The sequence below is a fragment of the Lethenteron reissneri genome, chromosome 50 (genome assembly GCF_015708825.2).
Source record: "Lethenteron reissneri isolate LAM-NWPU_2019-01 chromosome 50, ASM1570882v1, whole genome shotgun sequence".
NCBI classification, from domain to species: domain Eukaryota; kingdom Metazoa; phylum Chordata; class Hyperoartia; order Petromyzontiformes; family Petromyzontidae; genus Lethenteron; species Lethenteron reissneri.
Window position 1 is genome coordinate 1893962 of NC_083828.1, and position 21596 is coordinate 1915557.

The following is a 21596-nucleotide window of genomic DNA, read 5'->3' on the forward strand; positions in this document are numbered from 1 at the left end:
AACCCAGCTGCTCGCTGCTATCCCAACCCTGAACGCCTTACCGAATATAGTCTCTAAGTCCCAACCCAATCCCGAATCTGAACCCTACACCCCTAGCCCCAAGAGCCCTCGATCACTAACTCCCTCACACCAGTATGAAGAAGTCATCTTGGTCAAAGCTGTAGTTGCCGCATCCACCACCACCACCGTACCTGGCGACCATCGTCTTCTCTCTATCAGATGCCACAGCTGCTGCTGCTGTGTGATAGACACACGGTGACCTCCCAACATCTGGCCTGGCAGTCTCCCACCATCTGTGTGTCTCCTCCCTTGGGCCCGCTGGAGCCGTGTAGATGCCAAACATCCACAACCCAACGTCAAACCCCCCCTGACTCCCCATTCAAGCCTGGGCTTGAACCGTGCGCCGTGAATTTGGTTGCTTTTGCGCCGATTATTTATACGCGTCATTGTTTAACTTTGTTACGTTGTTGCTTTTGTCATCTTGGTGACCCAGGGTCACTTATAGCAAATGACTCCATCCTGGACTCATTTTTTTTGACTTCTTGCCCAGTGAGATGAAACCCACTTGAAAACTTGACCCCTGACTATGCTGGGGAGAAATATGAATAGGTGGTGATGCTGGCATTGGCCCTGCTTAACCAAACTATTATACCAGCTAAGGCCCACTGAGCTATGTAGCTCTTTTAAAGAAGCAACCTGGCCACAAATGGCTTATCATGTGGAAATTTATAGCAGCCAAATACTCTAAATGCGTGATGTTGATTCTAAATGTGGAGGGGTAAAACCGGAGGACCTGGTGAAAAATCCACACTACCATGGAGAGAGATATGCAAACTCCAAATATACAGGCGTCAGGGTCGGGATCGAACCCACGACCTCCAGTATACCAGGCGAGGTAGTTAACATCTCCTTAATTTGCCATGATGAAGGGCGATTTGTATAATTTCTCCCTTTTTAGTGACGAATGTGTTTGGATTGTTCCGTGTGGCGGAGGCTTCACACGTCGCCGCCTTTTGTTTGCGCAGGGAAGAGCATCTTCGGGGAGCGCTTCCCGGACGAGAACTTCAAGCTGAAGCACTACGGGCCCGGCTGGGTGAGCATGGCCAATGCGGGCAAGGACACCAACGGCTCCCAGTTCTTCATCACCACCGTCAAGACGGGCTGGCTCGACGGCAAGCACGTTGTGTTCGGCAAGGTGCTCGAGGGCATGGTGAGTGCCGCTCTCGCACGCACACGCGTGTGCGCTTCCCATGCGCGCCTTCCCGTGCTTCTCGCTTGCGGGGATAACAGCTTTTCACGCACGCAGGGCACGCTTCTCTGATGCTTCGCACGCACATTGCTTCCTTTGCGCTTCTGTGCCGTTTGACACGAACGGGCATCTCTTTCGTGCAAAATTCGCTTGAGCTTCGCTTGCGCTTCTCACTCGCAGGCTTCCATTGTGCTTCTCTTGCACGTCGCACATGGACGTGCGCTTCACCCGCTCTCCCCTTGCTTTCCGACCCCAGCTCCCCTGACGCTGCCCGTGTACCTCCCCTGTCGTTGCTCGGCTTCCGTGATGGTGGCCGATGACGTCACGATTCCGTGCCCAGGGCCGCCCATACCTCGTGACGTGCGTGGGGTCACGGAGGGGTGGGGGGGGTCTTGGGGGACTACACCGTTACAGCTTCACATCGGGCTGTGATGCCTCTTGTCTCAATCCTGTTCACCCCCCCTTCCCCCAATCTCACGCTCCTTCTCCACCCTGCCTCACGCTCCACTCTACTCCCGCTTGGCTTTCTCCCCCCCCCCCTGCTCACCCCCCCCCACTCGCCCTGCTAAACCACGCCCCCAGTACGTAGTGCACTCCATCGAGCTGCAGCAGACGGACGACCACAACCGCCCGCTCGCCGACGCTGTCATAGCCGCCTGCGGCACCATCGCCGTGGCCGAGCCGTTTACTGTGCCCGTCGAGGGCTGGTAGCGCCTGTGGGGTCCCCGGTGCGTGCACCTAGCCTGGCACTGCAGCTAGAGGGAGACCCCCCCCCCCCCCCGATTCCCGTCGCCTCGAACCACTAATGCTGCCATCTTTCACTTCTCTTGTAATCCCATTAACCCTGCTGCTGCCGCCCTCTAATCGGGTCCATCCCCCTCCTCCGCTTTGGCCGCGATTACTTTTCAATTTAGAAACAAATCGAGAGGAATCCATCCCGCACCTTCCTTGGTTCACTCCCCTACTCCTCCTGCCCCCCCCCACCCCCAACTCCGCTAACGTGCATGTGGTGTGACCGCCCCCACCCCCTCTTGCCGGCCCCCACCCGCCTGCCCTGCAACGCCGTCTCTCCCGCTGCGCCTCCCACCTCGCCCCCCAACTTGCGCTCCCCAGGAGGTGCTCAAGAAGATGGAGGAGACCAAGACGGACGGGCGTGACCGGCCGCTCAAGGATTGCATCATCGCCGACAGCGGCACAGTCCCCGTCGAGAAGCCCTTCGCCATCGCCAAGGAGTGACCAGAGCGACGCGATGGCAGCCGGCGGCGCCGTCTTGCTGATGTCACCCACAACACTCAACCTGGCTCCACTCCACCTCCCTCTGTGGGGGTGGAGGGGTGGAGCCAGACCCTGACTGGGGGTCAGCAGGGGCCGCTGTCGAATTTAATTTCTGGTCGAAGACCATCTCCCCCCTCCTCCCATCCCCATGGTAACCGTGTTGCCGTGGCACCCGCCACATTTCTTCCAGGTGGGTGCAAGGACCGCGGCCGATTTGAATTGGGTCGGTTTTTTTCGTTTTGAATCAAACGTTTTTGTGTGGCTGCAGGAGAATCGGCGTTTCACACAAATAAAAAAAAGTTTTTACGACTACGATGTGTGTTGTGAGTGTTGTGGGTGCACCTCCTTGGGGTCTTACCTCCAGGAAGGGTTCCTTCTAATCTCTGTAGCCCAAAGTCGTCTGGGCATCTTAAATGAGATCTTAACTGCCTCACCAGGTATACAGATCACGGGGTTTGCTCCTGATTCTAGATTTGAAGCTTTCGTGACTGCAAGGATTCATACTCTTAGTTCTTTCGGTAAAGTCACGCAGGTAAAAAATTAAATAAAAATTAATAAAAATAAAACAATAAAAATCACGACGTTTTGGAGGCAACACAAGTCTTCAGGTGAAACCGTCTGAATATTTGGAATTCTCTGGATTTTTCTCTGCCACATTTAGTCAACATGCAGTTGCAGTATTTGCCCGCTATACATTTCCACAAGCCACTTCGTTGAGCTATTATTTGAGGCCAGGTTGCTTCTGAGAAAGCTATATAGCTGTGGGGCTTACCTGGTAAAATAAGGTTGGTCTAAACCTTGAGGTCCTGTGGGTCCTACCATGTCAGCAGTCCCAACACCCCCCCCCCCCCCCAAGCAAGTCCCCTGCACGTGAGTGGTTGTCAGAATCTTTAATCAAGGGGTGCAAGAGATTGGAGTGCAAGTGAGAATAAGAGAAGGGCAGTGGCAACGGATGAGTTTTTTTGGCAACGCAAAACGAAACCGACGGACGGCGCCCAGAGCTCACGCCCGCTCCACAGGACCACCACACGCCCACCGTGGGGTGGTGGTCCCCCCTTACCCCTCCCAGGGTCCTCTAATGGTCCCAGTCGCTGGTGACCACACCTGGGATCAATTGTAATGCTGCTACTCAACATTTCAATCGATGTCATTAAGATAGTAATTTCAGCTAAGGATGCTGCTGTACAGGCAAAGGTGCAGCCCCAGAAACGTCTTGCTCGAGCCACTGCGGGTGCAAGGCCCCTTCAGAGGGTGTATTTGGTCTACTCTTCCACACTGACCGATGTAACGGGTGGGAGTATCCACACTGTACCCCCCACCACACACAACCTGCAGATTGATGATGGGGTGCACCCATTTATACTGCTGAGGGGGTGGACAAAGGTGGGTCGGGAGGGGGGGGGGGAGATTAAGAAACTTTCCTCCCATTGTTTCAGACGGGATTAAACCGGAAACGTGGATTGCAAGTCCAGTAACGTGATCCACGACACCAGCTTGGCGCCACTACTGTAGATGAAATTATAACCCACCCTCGGGTCTGGTGGTTCAAACCTTCCCGTCCCCTAAACTGTTCCCAGAAGCCTGGTGACCCCCCCCCCCCCCACTTGGTCCCCGAATGTCCCCTAAAGAATCCCCTTGGTCCCCCCTAAACGCCAGACTCGCCGACCTACATCATGGCCCCGTTACCCCAAGGCAAGGTTCGCCACCTGTCACGGTTTAACCCAGACAGTCTGGGAATTGGTCTCTTGCGTTCGGGTGGCAACAGCTGATTTGTACCAAGATCTCGTGGCAGCATTGCCTTGGAATTTTAATCACAGATGTCTACTCGACCCAGAGCAGACCGTACAACGTATAACGACGCAATGCCCCGAGATCCACAAATGCGAAGGAGAAATCGCGGCGATACGCTCCGCTGCTCCCGACGCAGCTTGACCACCTGATTGTGAAATGGGAGTTTGTGCCGAATAGACATCGGCAGCCGTACAAAAGAATCGGGAGACCTCGAGGCCGAGTGAGAAACACGCCCGCGGTTTGGCCTGCGGACGAGGCGGCGACCCGACCCACCGTGACCCCTGTAACCGTGACCCAAGGGGGTCGTGACCTTTAGAAGACGAGTCTCTGCTCGCGGCGGCAGCGGGCATGGCCGTCGCGCGTGGAATTTAATCGCGTGAAGAAGAGGCGCGCGGCGTGGGCCTTGAAGATCGCGGCCCCGGAATGGATCGAGGATTTCAAACTTCAGCTCTCAGATTGTGGCTGCGCCTGATTGAGACACGCCTCGCTACTGTTTGCCCCTAATTGCAATTAAGCGCTGTGGATCCCCCACTGGGTGACGGTAATTGCGACTGGCGGGAGTGAAGGGGGCGGTGGGCGGGCTCCCTGCCCCCCCCTACCCTATCCCCCCCCCCCCAGCATTGCCCCCCCACCCCGCCTTGGCGTTAATTAGCCGTCTGTCGTCATGGTAACGCTGGTTGTGGCACAAGCCTGCTTGGCTGATGCCGCTGCTACCACCACCACCACCAGAGCCAACCTCCTCCCCCACCGCACACCCAACACAAACCCGCGTCCCGGTGGCCATGACGACGACGATGACGACGACGGCGGCCGTCTGGCAGAAGAGGTGTCGCGGCAGCGTGGCCACGTGGTGTGCGGTGGAGAGTTTTTGTGGTCGTGGTTTGACGTCGCATGGGCTCGGTGGTGACGGCGAGGTGTGTTTAGTGTAAGGTGGCAGTGTGTAGTGTAGTAGTGCGGTGTGTAGTGTACAGCGTGGTGTGTAGTGCGGTGTGTAGCATGGCGGTATGAAGTATGTTGTGCGGTGTGCAGTGTGCAGCGTAGTAGTGTATAGAGTGGTGTGTAGTATGGTGTGTAGTATGGTGTGTAGTATGTGGTGCGGTGTGAAGTGAGTAGTGTGCGCTGTAGCGTGTTCTGTGGAGTAGATGAGGCCACCAACGTGAGCCCTTGTGTCGCTGCGCTGACCCACGCCGAGCCCTGGCGTCGATGCCGAGTGCCGGGGGGGGGGAGGGGGTGGTGCTGCCCGCGTGCCGTGGAGGACACGGAGGAGGCCCTCAGATGATGGCCTTGGCCTCGGGCAGGAAGCCCTCCCAGTACTTCACCAGCTGTAAGGTGACACACGCGGCCGGCACACCTCGTCACACGAGGACCTCGTCACACACAAAGGACCTCATTTGAGGCCGAGTCGACCAAGGAGAGGCCCAAGACCGGTAGCAGAGTTTGTAGCTGAACGCGCTAATCGCTGTTCCACCGCACCCCACACACAAACACACACCTATGCACAAGCACCAACACATACAAAGCTCCCCCATGTAACCTTTAACAAGCAAATATCCCCCGTGTAGCCTTAACGGACTGTTGAAGTACCTGCATGTTAGCGAGCACCTATGAAGGCCGGCACGGAACACGACTGGGTGGGTGGCCAGCACCTCGCCCAGGCCGCTTTTGTCTCCCAGGTGGCGATGTTTACACACCGACCCAGGTCCTCATTTGAGGCTGAGTCGACCTCGGGGAGGCTCACTACCGGTTCAGATATTTGCCACTGTTATCGGTCGTGAGTGGGAATGGAACTCAAGCCGGCCCCGGAAATAAACTTCTGGAGCAGTGCGCTAACCACTGCACCACAATAAACTTCGTGACACCTCACTGCCTCAAGACCAATACCCGCCATGACGGTGACGTCGCCACGGCGCCTGTGCCAGGCTAGGTGCTTGTCGCACACAACAAAAGCAGCCATTCACCACAGCGCTCGTGCCAGGTTAGGTGCACTTTGAGCCACGTAAAGTGTTTAAAGCTCGCCGACAGGTCACGGGACAGACCCAGGTGCTATAGGTTCATCGACTGAGATAACCGGCAGATGCACCAGCTGTGCTGCCCCGCTATGCAAACTTGCTGCATTGTAGCCGCCTGCTTTTGTTGGAGAGCAGGCTGCCTCCAACTGCCCAGTCGGGTCTTTCACGAGCCTACTCCACAGAGGCCAATCTTGACACCGCTGGTACAAGTCTTCGGTAAGTCCAATCAGCTCCACATTCCCCTGCACCGCATCAGCCCATCTCTTCTCCATCCTGTGCCGCGCCCATTTAGCACCCTCTATCTGGTCAAACAAGCTTTTTGGGCATGCGGTGGCCTGGGCATGCGGGCTACATGACCCAGCCAACAAAGCCTCACTGATGGGACTGTGTCCAGATCATTGAAGGATCTGTGAGCTCCTCACATGATCCAGTCTGCTTAAACCCTGGATGAATCGTAGGCAGGCCAGCCTGAATATTTCAAATCGGCGCAGATGTTCTTTTCGACGGGGATCAACATTTTACGAGCACAGAGAAGGGAAGGCATTCACTGTAGCCGAAACGATCTTAATCTTCTTACAGAGCAACAGGCCAGGTAGCTTCCACGCAGCGTTACACAGCCAAAGAAAATATAATGGAGTTCAAATGATCTGGATACCTCCCGTACCCTTCAATTAGCACACGTGGTTATGTACGGTGCGAAAGAAGTTCAACACACATCAGTATACGTACTGCCAAACCGGAAGTAGTAATGAGTACACTGCTCAGAAATGGTAACTCCTTCATCCGCTCTCTCCAAACTGCCTCTTCACTCACGGGGAGATGAGGGGTGGCGTGTTTGATGACATAAACCCACCCCAGCTAGGTGCTTAGTTTGGTGGGACTGATGTTAAGGCCCCAACCTCTTAGCGGCACGCTCCAGGTTCAGCAGCAGTGTCTCATAACTCCTCAGAGTGTACAGTAATTCTTAAAAAGGGGGAACCCCCCCCCCCCCCCCCCACCAGAGCATCCTTCTAATTTTGCAGAAGCCATCCTCTGATCCAGACGGTTGTGATATGGGGCAGTCTGCACAAAATCGCCACCCTTCGTCTCGGGCTCTGGACCGCTTTCCGTACTTCCACAACAGATGGCACATCAGCCGGCCAGCCACTCACAAGGGGTGGCTACTTCCTCCTCTGATATTTGTAGCACCACAGCCCCAGCAGGGACAACCCCACCTTGCCCCACGATGTTACCTCGGATCACCACTCTTTCCATTTAGGACGGTACTCGGTGTGGCGCTGCAAGTGACTTTTCCTGATAGCGTTACGCACGCACACCTCGTAACACACCTCTCGCCACACTCAATGCCTCATCACAGACCTCGTCACACAAAGACGAAGGCCCGGGACCGGTTCAGATAATCGTCACTGGTGATGGCCGTGAGCGGGAATCGAAGTCGGGTCCCCGGGTTTGAAATGCAGCGCGCTAACCGCTACACTACCGCTACACTACCGCTCCCGACAACACACACAAAAGATACAAAGATCCCCTGTATAGCCATTACAGGGTGTTGGGGCAAGTGCTATTAGCAAGGAGCACTGGCCGGCGGCCTCGTCACACTCCCACCTCGTCACACCTCACTGTACCTCGTTATAGCGTCACACCCCGTCACACTCACACCCCGTCACACCTCACTGTACCTCGTTATAGCGTCACACCTCGTCACACCTCGTCACATGCCTCACCTGTGCCTGCGTGTGCACCAGGGCCTCGAGGTAAGACACCACCGCGTGCTTGAAGTCTCTCACTCGCTCCCTCTGCACGCGGCACGGCGAGGCGAGTTAATGTGAGTCACATGACGAGGTGAGCGACGACACGATGAGGTGACGGTGAGGTGAGTGACCACACGACGAGGTAAGTGACCACACAAAGAGGCGAGTGACATTACGAGGTGACGACAGTGAGGTGAGTGATCACACAAAGAGGTGAGCGAGTGACGAGACAAGTAGTGTGATGGCGAGGATACGGAACAGGACGAGGTCACAGTGAGGCGGCTGTGATGAGGTGAGCGATTATTGTATGCTGCTCTGGTGAAGACGTTAGTGGTGGCGAGTGAGGTGAGCATCGTGAGTGGTGAGTGTGGCGAGCGTGGTGTGGCGGGTGGTAAGTAAGGCGTGTGTGGTGAGGCGAGAGTTGTATGGTGAACGTGGTGAGGTGTGGTGTGTCTGGGGAGAGTGGTGAGTGAGGTGTGTGTACGGTGGGTGTGGCCTCACCTCGAATCTCGCCACCTCTGTGCGAATCGTTTTGGAGATCGACTCAAACTCCGCCTCTCCTTGCTCCACTTTCCCCTCCCACTGCGTCACACCACAACGTCACACCAAAACGTCACGCCACTACACCACAACACCACTACACCACACATCACACCACTTACACCACACGACAAAATCCGTACTACACAATGTCAAAAGCATTCAAACGTCACCCCGTCACGTCACACCATCACACAGCAGCGTCCCAACACAGCGTCATACACACCGCACCGTCAAACCGTCAACCGCAAGGGGAACACCACCCAGTCACGGCGTCAGACCACCACACATCGCACATCAAATCCCACTCATCTGCAGATCGGACCTTGGGGTACGGAGCTCAAATAACCGCTGCTCTCCCACTACGCAAGGCAGACGTGTCGCTGCAAGTCCTTGGAAGGGACCGAAGAGCCATTTGTGGCCGTGAGCTGCTCACGCAGCTTTCATCTCCTCGGCAGTCCGCGACCACCACTCATCCTCGTAGCGCCGCACGGCTCTCCGAATCTCCGAGCGTGGGCTGCAGCGTTCATAATTTTTTTTTACGATTCCTCGCTCCTTCTCCAGGAGGGTCCCGTCGAGCTTCCGCAGTGGGGGGGGGGGGGGGGGGGGGGGGGGGGGGGGCGATGACTGCTGCCGTTTATTCCAAGCGAGTTATTTGCGGCGTTATTTAAAAAAAAAATTTGCCAAATTTGGACCGCAATGCCGGCACGTGATGGCCTCGCTCTTGCGAACGACGGTGTGAGCGAAGCAGACGGCGCCTAGCAATAGTACTTTTTGTACGGTTAATACTCACTACCGCAGTATTAACCAGGGCGGCCGCTGGATTCGAACCACAAAGCTCTGTAACAACAAGCGGCTAACTCGGCTGCCGCGTCACCGGTCAAGGCCCCTCAACTCCCCCGGCGCGGGATGTTGGGAGACGTCGGGAGCGAGCCTGTCGCTTTCTCCCGGCTCGCCAGAAACGCCTCCTCCGTCAGCCAGGGTTGTCTGGGGAGGAGGGCTGGACTGGGGCACCCCGTGCATCAGTTTGGCATTCACCCAGAATGACCAACGGCGCCCACGCGACCTTGCGGCGCCATGCGTGTGGCTCTGGCGGGTGGCCGCCTGCATGCGGTAGCACCAACCACGTGTCCGGAGCCGCAACCGTTGCCCGTCGTCGTCGAGGCATCAGGAGGAGGGTTGGGGAGGGAGGACGCCAACTGTGGGTTTTAACGAAGTCCAAGGAGGATGCCCGTCTCCACAGCGGGAGGATGGCAGAGGCTTCTTACAGATGGCAAGCCAGCCTCAACGCACGCCACGCGCATTCGCCACCGAGTGGCGGTGACGTCCGCACAGCGAAAGTGCCAGGCTAGATGCACTGTGAGGCTACACCACTCACAAAGGCAAAGATTCCCCGTGTAGCCTTAACAGACTGTTGAGGCAAGTTCTATTAGCGAGCACCGATGAAGGCCGGCAAGGCACCACGCCCGTCCGCCTTTGTCTCCCCAGTGACGATGATTACATATCGCCCCAGGTGCGTACTCGACCTAGGGGAAGCTCAGCACCAGTTCAGATAATCGTCACTGGTGTTGGCCGTGAGCGGGAATCGAACCCGGGTCGCCAGGTTCATAGCGCAGCGTAGCGCTAACCGCTGCACTACCGCTCCCCACACAAATACACACATCGTCATCACATCCCACAAGATACCACACACCACAGCACCACGCCACACACCACCCTGTCTGATTACAGTCAGTGGTAGGGTCGGGTGCGTGAGAGTTGCTGGGTGTGTGGGGTGTGCCATGCTGTGTGTGCCATGTGTGGGCAAGAGATGTGTGCCACATGCCGTGAGGAATGTGCTGTGTGGGTTTGTGTCATGTGTGTGTTTGTGTGTTGTGTGTGTGGGTGTGTCGTGTGTGTTGGTGTGTGTCGTGTGTGGGGGTGTGTCGTGTGTGTGGGTGTGTGTCGTGTGTGTGGGTGTGTGTCGTGTGTGGGGGTGTGTGTCGTGTGGGGGTGTGTGTCGTGTGTGGGTGTGTGTCATGTGCGGGTGTGTGTCATGTGCGGGTTGTGTCATATGTGGGTGTGTGTCGTATGGTGCGTGCTGCGTGCGGAATGTGTGGGTGTGCTGCGTGTGCCGTGTATACCGTGTGTGGTGTGTGCCGTGTGGTGCGTGCGGTGTGGTGTGTACATGTGCCGTAAGTTGGTGTATGATGCATACCATGTGGTGTGTGTGTGTGCGTGTCGTGTCGTGCGCCGTCGCTCCGTGCGGTACACACCTCCGTGACCTCCTTGGTGAAGCATGGCGAGAGAAGGAACCAGCGATTACACCACGAGGCAAACGCCTCGAATCAAACGCTCACGCAAAGCAGCACGAGCAGCAGCAGCAGCACGAGCAGCAGCAGCACGAACAGCAGCAGCTGGATTGTGTGCATTCATCAACTCAGTGAAGGTGGCCACCCCGACTGAAACTCCAGAAGCAAGAAGTGGTGGCAAGTGTTCACATGCGAGTGTGTGGCCTGCGTGAGTGTGTTTGTGAGTGAGCGAGGCCTGCATAGATCCAAAATTAAGATTGCATACAGGTGTTGCCCGTGTGAGTGAGTGTTACCTGCTCGAGTACTACCCGTGTGAGTGTGTGGCCGACGCGTGTGCGCGCGCGCGTGCGTGCGGGTGTGTGTGCGTGCGTGTATGTGCATGCGTGTGTGCGTGCGTGTGTGGTGGCAGGACTCGGGCACCTCGTGGATGTCGTCGCGCGCCTGCTGCAGCTTGTCCCCCTTGGCGGCGGCCCCCGACTGCAGCTTCGCCTCGGCCTCGCGCTTCTTCTGCAGCGTGACCTGCGCGTCCTGCCAGCGCTGCCAGCAGCGCACTCGCTGGTCGAACACGGCCTGCATACACACACATGCACGCACGCACACACACACGTACGTACACACACACGCATGTACACACACACACGCACATACACACACACACGCACGTACACACACAAACGCATGTACACACACGTATACGCATGTGCATATACACGCATGTGCATATACACGCACACACACGCACACATGCGCACTCACTCACGCAGACGGCCATCACCTGCCGCTCTGCGACCTTAACCGACTCTAGGGGAGCCAGTGCTGTTAGCGAGCTGCAATGAAGGCCACTTTCTTACTCTCCGGCTATGGGAACTGGGGGAGGTCCGGAACCGGAAGTTGGCGCGCTAATCGCTGCTCTACCCATCGCACACAAAGACAAAGATCCCCCCTATTGTTGTTAGCGAGCACCTATGAAGACTTGCACGGCACGGGAGGGGATTGGTGGCCAACACTACGCGGGGCGACGCTCGCGGTGGGGCCGGACTCGGGGGGGCCGACGCGATTGAGCCGAACGCGGGCCGGCGATTGGCGAGGGTCAGCCTTGCGGGCCGGGGCGCGCGCGGGGCCGCACCTTCACGGAGCCGATGAGCCGCACGTAGTCGGCGAGCAGCTCGGCCAGCAGGAAGGCGTCGGCGTGGGCCTGGGTGCCGTGCAGGCCCTCGACCCGCTCCTCCACCTCGGCCAGCTGGGAGAGCGCGCGCGACAGCGCCGTGTGGTCCTCCGAGGTGCCCAGCATCGCCACGCTGCGCGCAAACGCAGACGTGCACAGCGCCAGGTCTGGAAGGAGGTGGGCGGAGGGTGTCGGGTCGGGTGGGGGTGGGGGCGGCACAAATGGTACGGTCACGCGCGGTCACGACGCGGGGATGTGGCTGGGGGGGGGGGGGGGGGGTCACACGGCGGGCAAGGAGACGCACAGACGGATGCACGTACAGGGGTGCGGGCACACAGACGGGAGCACGTGCAGTTGGACAAGCGGTCACATGTCCACATGGGGACATGGACACAGGGACACGCGGGCACAGGGCTAGGACTACATGGATATATGAGAACAGAGATGCAAAACACACACACGTGGGCATGCGTGGGCACGGGGGGCACGGGAATACAGACATGCCACTGAGACACTGGCACACGCACACAGGGAGGCACAGATGAATGGCACGCACACGGACACATGGGGAAACATGGACACGGACACGCAGACACACGAATGGCATGTGATGGGTTGGAATAGCGTGTTACACTACGTGTGACGTCTGTGATGGTGCCACGCACTCTTGCGGTGGTGCGCTATGGTGAGGCGTGATGGTGGGTGATGGTGGGTGATGGTGGGTGATGGTGGGTGATGGTGTCACATACTCTTGCGGTGGCGAATGATGATGAGCGACAGTGAGGCCTCTCACCCTTCCGGTGCACCACCAGCCCCTCCACGCTCCCGTGCAGTCTCCGTAGCTGCTGATCCAGGCTCTCAAACTGCAGCTGCTTCTCCTCAAACCACTACGCAGCAAACGCAGAGATCCCCCGCACAGGATCAACAGACTGTTGGATAAAATGCTGTGAGAAAACGCCTATAGCTGCCAACAAAGGGCCAGTGTGGCTGGCACCACGCCCGGCCACCTTTGTTTCCGCAGTTCCCCATTGGGGATGTATACACACAGCACCAGGTGCTCATTTACGGCCGAGTTGACCTCAGGGAGGCCCGGAACCGGTTCAGATAATCGTCACCGATGTTGGGAATCGAACTCGGCTCGCCGGGTTGACCACTGCACAGCCGCTCCCTACCACGTACGCTCACATACACAGATAACTATGACATACTGGCACACAAACCACCACCATGCACACACGCACACACCTTTACTTCCGACACCGCCACCTCCTCCACCACCACTGCCTTCATCACCACGAACGTCGTCATCATGATGACCATCGCTGCCACCACCACCACTGCCATTACCACCATTACCACCGCCGCCGCCACAGCCACCACCACCACCACCACCGCTACCACCACTGCCACCCTCACCACCATCATCGCCACCACCACCGCCATCTCTACCATCACCACCATCCACACGTGCAGCCGGGGTAGTGCGTGAACGAAGACATGGGGCTTACTGGGTCCAGCTCGCTCATCTTGATAGTCATCTTGTTGACAGCCTCGGCCGCCTTGCTGACGATTCGCATGAGTCCGGCTCCACTCAGCGCCTGAGTGCTGACAGCACGGGGCAGCTGCACACACACACACAAAGACAAAGATCCACCGTACAGCCTTAACGGACGTTTGGGGCACGTGCTGTTAGTGAACAGCACCTCTGAATGCCGGCACGGTGAACAATGGGGGTGCGTGGCAAGCAGTGGTTATCGCACTGCGCGATGAGCCCCGGCCATCCGGGTTACATTCCCGTTCACAACCAAAGTCCGTGCCGAATATCTGAACGGTCCCAGGCCTCCCCAAGTCAACTCGGCCTCAAATGAGTACCTGGTGCGGTGTGTAAACATTGCCACGAGGGAGACACAGGTGGCCGGGTGTGCTTGAGGCCCCACACCACTCCCTTGGGCGCCAGCTAACAGCAGTTGCCCCAATGGCGCGGATGGGCTACGCGGCGGTCTCTTGTCTGCGTGCGCGTGACGAGGCGGAGGAAGAGCGGCCCTCACCTCGTCGCGCTCCAGGAAGTCGCGGAAGTCCGGGTCCTGCAGGAGGGTCGGGTGCTTCGCTACTCTTTGCAGGTACCTGCGGGAGGAGCAATTACCATGGCAACGGCAGGGAGGGGGTGGGTCGTGGGAGAGGGCGGTGGTCAGTTGTGGAGAAGAGCGAGGGGGGAGAGGGGAGGAGAGGGGGGCGCGAGTGGGGTGGGGATGCGAGTGGGGGGGGGTGGGAATGAGGTGGGGGGTGGGAGTGGGGTGGGGGTGGGAGTGGGGTGGGGGTGCGAGTGAGGTGGGGGTGGGAGTGGGGTGGGGGTGGGAGTGAGGTGGGGGTGGGGAGTGGGGTGGGGGTGCGAGTGAGGTGGGGGTGGGAGTGAGGTGGGGGTGGGAATGAGGTGGGGGTGGGAGTGGGGTGGGGGTGCGAGTGAGGTGGGGGTGGGAGTGGGGTGGGGGTGGGAGTGAGGTGGGGGTGGGAATGAGGTGGGGGTGGGAATGAGGTGGGGGTGGGAGTGGGGTGGGGGTGGGAGTGGGGTGGGGGTGCGAGTGAGGTGGGGGTGGGAGTGGGGTGGGGGTGGGAGTGAGGTGGGGGTGGGGGTGGGAGTGGGGTGGGGGTGGGAGTGAGGTGGGGGTGCGAGTGAGGTGGGGGTGGGAGGTGGGGTGGGGGTGGGAGTGAGGTGGGGGTGGGAATGAGGTGGGGGTGGGAGTGGGGTGGGGTGGGAGTGGGGTGGGGGTGCGAGTGAGGTGGGGGTGGGAGTGGGGTGGGGGTGGGAGTGAGGTGGGGGTGGGAGTGAGGTGGGGGTGGGAGTGGGGTGGGGGGTGGGAGTGGGGTGGGGGTGGGAGTGAGGTGGGGGTGGGAGTGGGGTGGGGGTGGGAGTGGGGTGGGGGTGGGAGTGAGGTGGGGGTGGGAGTGGGGTGGGGGTGGGAGTGGGGTGGGGGTGCGAGTGGGGTGGGGGTGCGGTGGGGGTGCGGTGGGGGTGCGAGTGGGGTGGGGATGGTGAGTGGGGTGGGGGTGCGAGTGGGGTGTGAGTGGGGTGGGGGTGCGAGTGGGGTGGGGGTGGGGGTGCGAGTGGGGTGGGGGGACGGGTGGGGGTGTGAGTGGGGTGGGGGTGTGAGTGGGGTGGGGGTGCGAGTGGGGGTGGTGTGGGGGCACCTCTCGAGCGAGGAGCGCCGTTTCTCCACGAACTCCGCGGAGGAGGGGTCCTCCTTCCCCACCTTCACCTTTGTCATCCCTACAGCAGCAGCGCACCACCCCACCCACCGCCAGCGTTAGCGAGCGTGAGGTCGTGTACGGACTCAAGCTCCTCGCTCCCCTCCACCCCCCCACAACAGGGCCCCACCGTGCCCAGCAACTCCCCCAGCTCCAGATCCCCCCACTCCCACACACATGGGGGGGGGGTCCCCATCCTCACAGGTTCCCCCACCTCATAGGGTCCCCGGACCCCCCCCGACCCCGCAAGATCCCCCAGCCCAACGCCACCACAGGGAGGGCCCTGAGAGGTCCCCCAGGAGGGAGGGGGAGTTGGGGCCACAGGGCTTGAGGTCGTCGATTGGGGTGAGGGGCTTAGAGGATGAGCAGCGTGGGAAGCTCGGAGTGGGGGGCTCGGAGTGAGGAGTGGGGGGGGGGCTTGGAGTGAAGAGCTCGGAGTGGGGGGGGGGCGTACCGATGACGCTCTTCTCGGGCGCGGGGGGCACGATGACCCCCACAGCGCCGTGCCGGGTGGACAGCTTCGAGTGAAGCCCCAGGAAGTCGCTGAATCGGCGCTTCACCCCAAACTCAGATCCGCGGAACCCGCTCAGCGAGGTCTGCAGAGAGGGGGGCACTCAATCACTCACACTCGTACGCTCTCACGCACTCACGCACACACTCACAATCACTCACACTCACTCACAATCACTCACACTCACTAACAATCACACTCACTCACAATCCCAAACAAACACTCACTCACAATCACTCACTCACACTCACAATTACTCACTCGCACACTCACAATTACTCACAATCACCCTCACAATCACTCACACACACTCACACACTCTCACACACTCAGAATTACCCACACTCACTCACTCTCACATTCACACTCACCCACAATCAAATTCACACTCACAATAATTCACACTCACAATCATACTCACTCACATGTACAGACCCCTCCATGTAGCCTTAACAGACTGTTGGGACAAGTGCTGTTAGCGAGCACCTATGAAGGCCGGCACGGCACACGAGGGGGTGGGTGGCCAGCACCACGCCCGGTCGCCTTCGTCTCTCTCGTGGCGATGTTAACACACAGCACCAGGTAGTCATTTGAGGCTAAGTCGACCTAGGGGAGGCCTAGGACGAATTCAGATATTCGTCACTGATGTGGGCCATGAGCAGAAATCGAACTCGGGTTGCCGGGTTCATAGGGCAGTGCGGTAACCGTGAACTCGCTCACATTCACTCACGAGTATACACCGACGCAGATACTCACTCGCTCTCATGCTCACGGTGATATACACACTAGCTCATTTATACACACTGCCAATGTACTTTCTCTCATATACCCCAAGCGCACACTCACAGCACTCTCACCTCACCTCGTCGCTCACCAGCTCGCGAGTGACGCTCACCTTGGTGTGGACGTGATACACCATGTAGGCGTTCATGCCATCACCTGAAACAAAGACAAAGTTCCCCCCCAGTATAGCCTTAACAGACTGTTGGGGAAAGTGCTGTTCATAGCGAGCACCTAACATACACTCACGCACATGCACGTATACACAAAAATCACCCAAACAGCGTTTAACTGTTGGGGCAAGTGCTGTTAGGGGAGTACCTATGAAGACCGGCACGGTACACTTGGGGGTGGGTAGTCAGCACTACGCTCGACCGCCTTTGTCTCCCCAATTGCAATGTTTACACACCGTACCAGGTACTCATTTGAGGCCGAATCAACCTAGGGGAGATCATCTTCAGCGATGTTGGCCGTGAGCGGCAATCGAACTTGGGTCGCCGGGTTCGTAGCGCAGCGCGCTAACCGCTACACTACAGTTCCCCGCAACACACACACACAAACGTGTACGCGTGCGTGCACACACACGCGAATCACCCCTCCGACTCCAGTCCCGCATCCCCATCTCACTACCCAGCCACCCACCTCCTCAGCCCACTCCCAGCACTCACCGACTTTCTCAGGCTCAGTGACATTGACGACCAGGTCACAGACATTGTCCCCCACCTCCTCCTCCTCCTCCACCTAGGGAGGAACACAGCCTTTAACACACACACAGTAAGACATAAATGTAAAGACAAAGATCCCCGTATAGCCTTAACAGACTGTTGGGGCAAGTGCTGTTAGCAAGCACCTATGAAGGCTGGAATGGCACACGAGAGGTGGATTGCCAGCACGATGCCCAGCCGCCTTCATCTCCCGAGTGGCGATGATTACACAGCTCTCCAGGTACTCATTTGAGGCCGTGTCGGCTACAAGGGGGACCTCTGTGTTTGTGTGCAGGTGTCTCACCTCGTCAATGCTGCTGGGTGAGTGCTGTGCGTCCCGTGCTGGGGGTCTCTGGTGTTGCTCCGCTGGGGCGGGCGGTACGAGGGGGGGCGACTCCAGCAGAGCCGAGCCCGCAGGGGGAGCCCCCGGGCGGACCTCCTCGTCATCCTCATCAGGGCCATCTTCCAACACACACACACACACGTGGACAAAGATAAAGATTCCCTGTATAGGCTTCAACAGACTGTAGGAGCAAGTGCTGATAGTGAGTAGTGCCTATGAAGGCCGGCACGGCACACGAGGGCGTGGGTGGCCAGCACCACGCCCGACCGTCTTCCTCGTCTCCCGAGCTGCGATGTTTACACACCGCGCCAGGTACTCATTTGAGGCCGAGTCGACTGAGGGGAGGCCCAGGACCGGTTCAGATATATTTTGTCACCGATGTTGGCCGTGAGCAGATATTGGGTCGCCGGGTTCGTAGCGCAGTGTGTTAACCACTACACTCTCGCTCCCCGTACAACAACAGCCATTCGCCATGAAGTGGAGGTGACATCACCACGGTGATTGTGCCAGGCCAGGTGCACTCCCAAGGCTCACTAACAGGTCACGGGACAGACCCAAGTGCAATGGGTTGACCGAGATGACTGGCAGATTGCACCAGCTGTGCCTCCCACTGGTCCCCATACAAAGATACCCCGTGCAGCCTTAACAGACTGTTGGGGCAAGCTCTGTTAGCGAGCACCTATGAAGGCTGGCACGGTACACGAGGGAGTGGGTGGGTGGCCAGCACCACGCGCGACCGTCTTTGTCTCCCCAGTGGCGATGTCTTTACACACCACACCGGGTACTCATTAGAGGACGAGTCGACCCATACACACACTCATATACACTCGCTCCGATGGTGCTGGTCTGGTGGGTCTGGGTGGGGGTGGTGGTGGGGAGGGTGGGGAGCCCAGAGTCGGCCGTGTCCGATTCTAACGACTTCGCTTCCACCCCACGCCGCTGGGGGGCGCGGGTGGAGAAGGCGTAGGGGGGATGATCCGCTGTTATGCTTTACCACCCTTCGCCACTACAGGGGTCACAGCCGACCGCAGCAAATTTCGGCCTCGGCTGACCCAGCCAGCCACGAGAGGCAAGCCCCAACAGCAGCAGCTAGGCGGAGGGCTTTCCCAAACACCGCCACCACCACCAGCATCATCAGCACCAGCCCGGCACACCCCAGCGCACGCCCTCCAGGCAGGGCGTGGTGGAGTCACGTGAGGGGCACCGGGGCCACGGGGAGACGCGTGACTCGAGTCACATGAGTGGAGCAGCTTCCCCTCGAGCGGATCCGGCCTCCATTGCAATTCCTGTTTATAGCAGCAGCAGCAGCGTCTTGGGCAGCTGACAATTACCGAACAGCCCTCACAACAGCGACCGCAGCTCGGCGTTGCAGCGCTCACGACGCGATTGCGAACAGCAAAACTGGGTGACCAAACTACGAGCCGCGGCGTGAGGTCACGGGCGGACTCGTCATATGCCACAATCGGCTTCTGTCAGTCATGATCAACCCACTGCTGGATGAATGCCTCACGATGAGAACATCGATAATGAATCTACCCCAGGGCTCCAGCCACGGTCACCGCTCCACCACTCAACTCCTCTTCCCAACGACCCCCCCGCCCCCCACCAAGAGCCACGGCTCCCGGGGGGGGGGGGCCTTGACGAGGTCTCGAGACCCGGTCCACGACACGCACCGCCGAAGAGGTCGTCGCCGTCGCTGTCATCCAGCAGGGCCTGCTGCTCCTGCCGCGGGGTCGCGTGCTCTCCGCTGTCGGGGGGCCCCGGTCCCCTGGGCCTCCCCGAGTCGCCCCTGGGGCCCAGCCGCCGCCGCCGCCACCGCCGCGTCGTCGTCGTCTTCGTCGTCGTCTTCCTCCTCGCTGGGGCTGCCCGCGTCCGGGCTGGACGGGCTGGGCTGGGGGAGGGAGGCACGATGATGGGGGACGCGGCTCACAAACCCAATCCTCTCCCTCTCCCCCCACGGCTCCTCACCCCCCGAATCTCTAAGACCCCCCCAGAGGATGGCGATAAGCGAACCCCTGCGCGTCCGTCTGGGACGCGACTCCCGGAACTCCTGGTTGGGGTCCGTTGCACGAAACGTCTAGAGTGAATTCACGCGGCCTCTCTGCATCCCAAGTGAAACAAGGGACCATTTAGTCCAAGTTGATGTATTATTTCAGCTACTGAACCCTGAATGTCTCGACTCCAGGGGGCCCGCATACAGGACGTCTGCACCACTTCATGGGGTAGCCCCCCCTTCCGGGACCCTGGAACCAACCACATCATCTTGCAGCCAGTCAGCAACGGGGCCCCCGCGGGAGCCCTGGACACACTCCGGCGCCACGAGACCCCCTTAACGGGGACTCCGGAACTTGCGGACCCCTAAACCTCGACAAAGGGAGGAGCCCTAGAGGCGACAACTCCTGGGACCACTGAACCCGAGACACGCGCGCATGCCTGAACCCCGGGACCCCTTGCGCCGCTCGACCCCGAAACGGGGGCCCGGGGGGGGAGGGTCAGGGGCCCCCTAATTAGGGGACTCTATCCGCGTTCATCCTCGGCCCTCACCTCCAGGGTGCTCTCCGTGCTGGCGAACAGCTCCTCCGCGTCGTCGCCGTCTGCTGGCCCCGCTCCCGTCTCATCCCCCAGGTCCACCAGGTCCCCAGGCCCCCCAGGCCCCCCAGGCCCCCAGAGCGCCCAGGCCCCCCAGAGCGCCCAGGCCTCCCTCGTCTCTCAACTCGGGAGAGCTGCGCGGCTCCTCCGCCGTCGTAGCCGCCATCTTGGTCAGGGGCCGGAGTCCGCGGAGTCACGTGGGGGGAGACGCCGGGCAGGTCACGTGGAGGGGGGGCGGGGGCGGGGGGGTGTTATGGGGGGGGGGGGGGGGCGGGAGCTACGGGTCGCCGCGCGCACGTGACAAACGCGATTTGCTAACGGGGCGAGTTCGCATTCGGGCTGAACGATTTGGGGAAAAAATCTAATTGTGATTTGATATCTAATTGCGATTTTTCTGACATTGCGATTTGATTTGGGATTAAACTTTTTAAAGTCAAGCTTCAGTTCAAAATTCACTTTGTAATAGATTTAAAACATGTGATGGAGCATTACCACAAGATACCATCAAAATATGAACTGCTCTTTATATTCTAATGCAAGGATGAGAACTTAAAATATATGAATTGCTTCCAACATGTCTTTATTAAAATGCTTTAATTAAAATAGAACAATCAAACATAGCACAATTGTTAAGTTAAATAAATAAAGTTATAATAATAAATAATAAAACAATCCCAATAAGAAAGTCATCGGACTTTTAAAATCGCAGCCTTTGCGATTTGCTAATCGCGTTGTTTCAAATTGCGATTTGAAATCGATGAATCGTTCAGCCCTAGTTCACATTCACAGGATGCTCTTTACAATTCTGGCAAAGCGTCTGACGATGCTGATTGCTGCTGCTGCTGTAATCGGCAGCGAAACGTCGTACTCGAATTGTAAATATTGTAGTTGGTTTACTCTCCAACACGCCGGTTAGTGCTGTACTAGTAACGAATTTGCACGTTCTGTTTACGTGACAAACCTTAGCATTTGGCTGTGCCGGGTGGTGGCGGGTTTAACGACACATTTATATATTTACCCGATCTAACCCAAACACACTTGTCTGATGGATGATATTGGTCGCGAAAGCCGACTGCGTGTTAAAACCCGCCGTCTCGTATTCGCCACTTGCACGGACACATTGAGCGGGTTTTTGTATTGTTACTGAATGCGACAAAACACATTGTCCTGCGGAGGGAGCTGGTAGGAACGTTGGGTTGCTCGGTCAATGGCCTGCAGGGTCAACGGCGGCGTGGTGTATTCCGCAAATATTCCCGACTGTGAGGGCGGGCACAAGCCGGCGTGAGTAGGTTAAACGTTGAGTTTTATAAGAGCACCACAGGGTGACCAGCCCCTCCCCACCCAGCCCCACCCCT

The 21596-nt window shown here is 58.5% G+C and overlaps 1 protein-coding gene and 1 pseudogene across 2 annotated transcripts; one reads left to right on the forward strand and one right to left on the reverse strand.

The window, feature by feature from the left end:
- The first annotated feature begins 56 nt into the window (after positions 1-56).
- On the forward strand, positions 57-2834 carry LOC133355191 (peptidyl-prolyl cis-trans isomerase B-like). Of its 2 annotated transcripts, none has more exons than XM_061572542.1 (2): positions 57-1210; positions 1832-1977. In XM_061572542.1, the coding sequence occupies exons 1-2, from the start codon at positions 965-967 to the stop codon at positions 1958-1960; spliced, it is 375 nt and encodes a 124-aa protein (XP_061428526.1). In that variant the 5' UTR covers positions 57-964; the 3' UTR covers positions 1961-1977. The 2 variants fall into 2 exon arrangements, with proteins under 2 accessions (XP_061428526.1, XP_061428527.1); XM_061572543.1 differs by lacking the exon at positions 1832-1977 and adding an exon at positions 2363-2834 and having other exon boundaries at positions 950-1210.
- A 565-nt stretch (positions 2835-3399) lies between these two features.
- Positions 3400-20407, reverse strand: LOC133355067 (sorting nexin-2-like; annotated as a pseudogene).
- Positions 20408-21596: the final 1189 nt, after the last annotated feature.

Excerpts from the sequence above, each read along its gene's own strand:
- LOC133355191 (XM_061572542.1), top strand. The coding sequence starts at position 965 with ATGTGTTTGGATTGTTCCGTGTGGCGGAGGCTTCACACGTCGCCGCCT. Across the intron at positions 1,211-1,831 it reads GCAAGGTGCTCGAGGGCATG|TACGTAGTGCACTCCATCGA; the intron begins GTGAGTGCCGCT and ends CCACGCCCCCAG.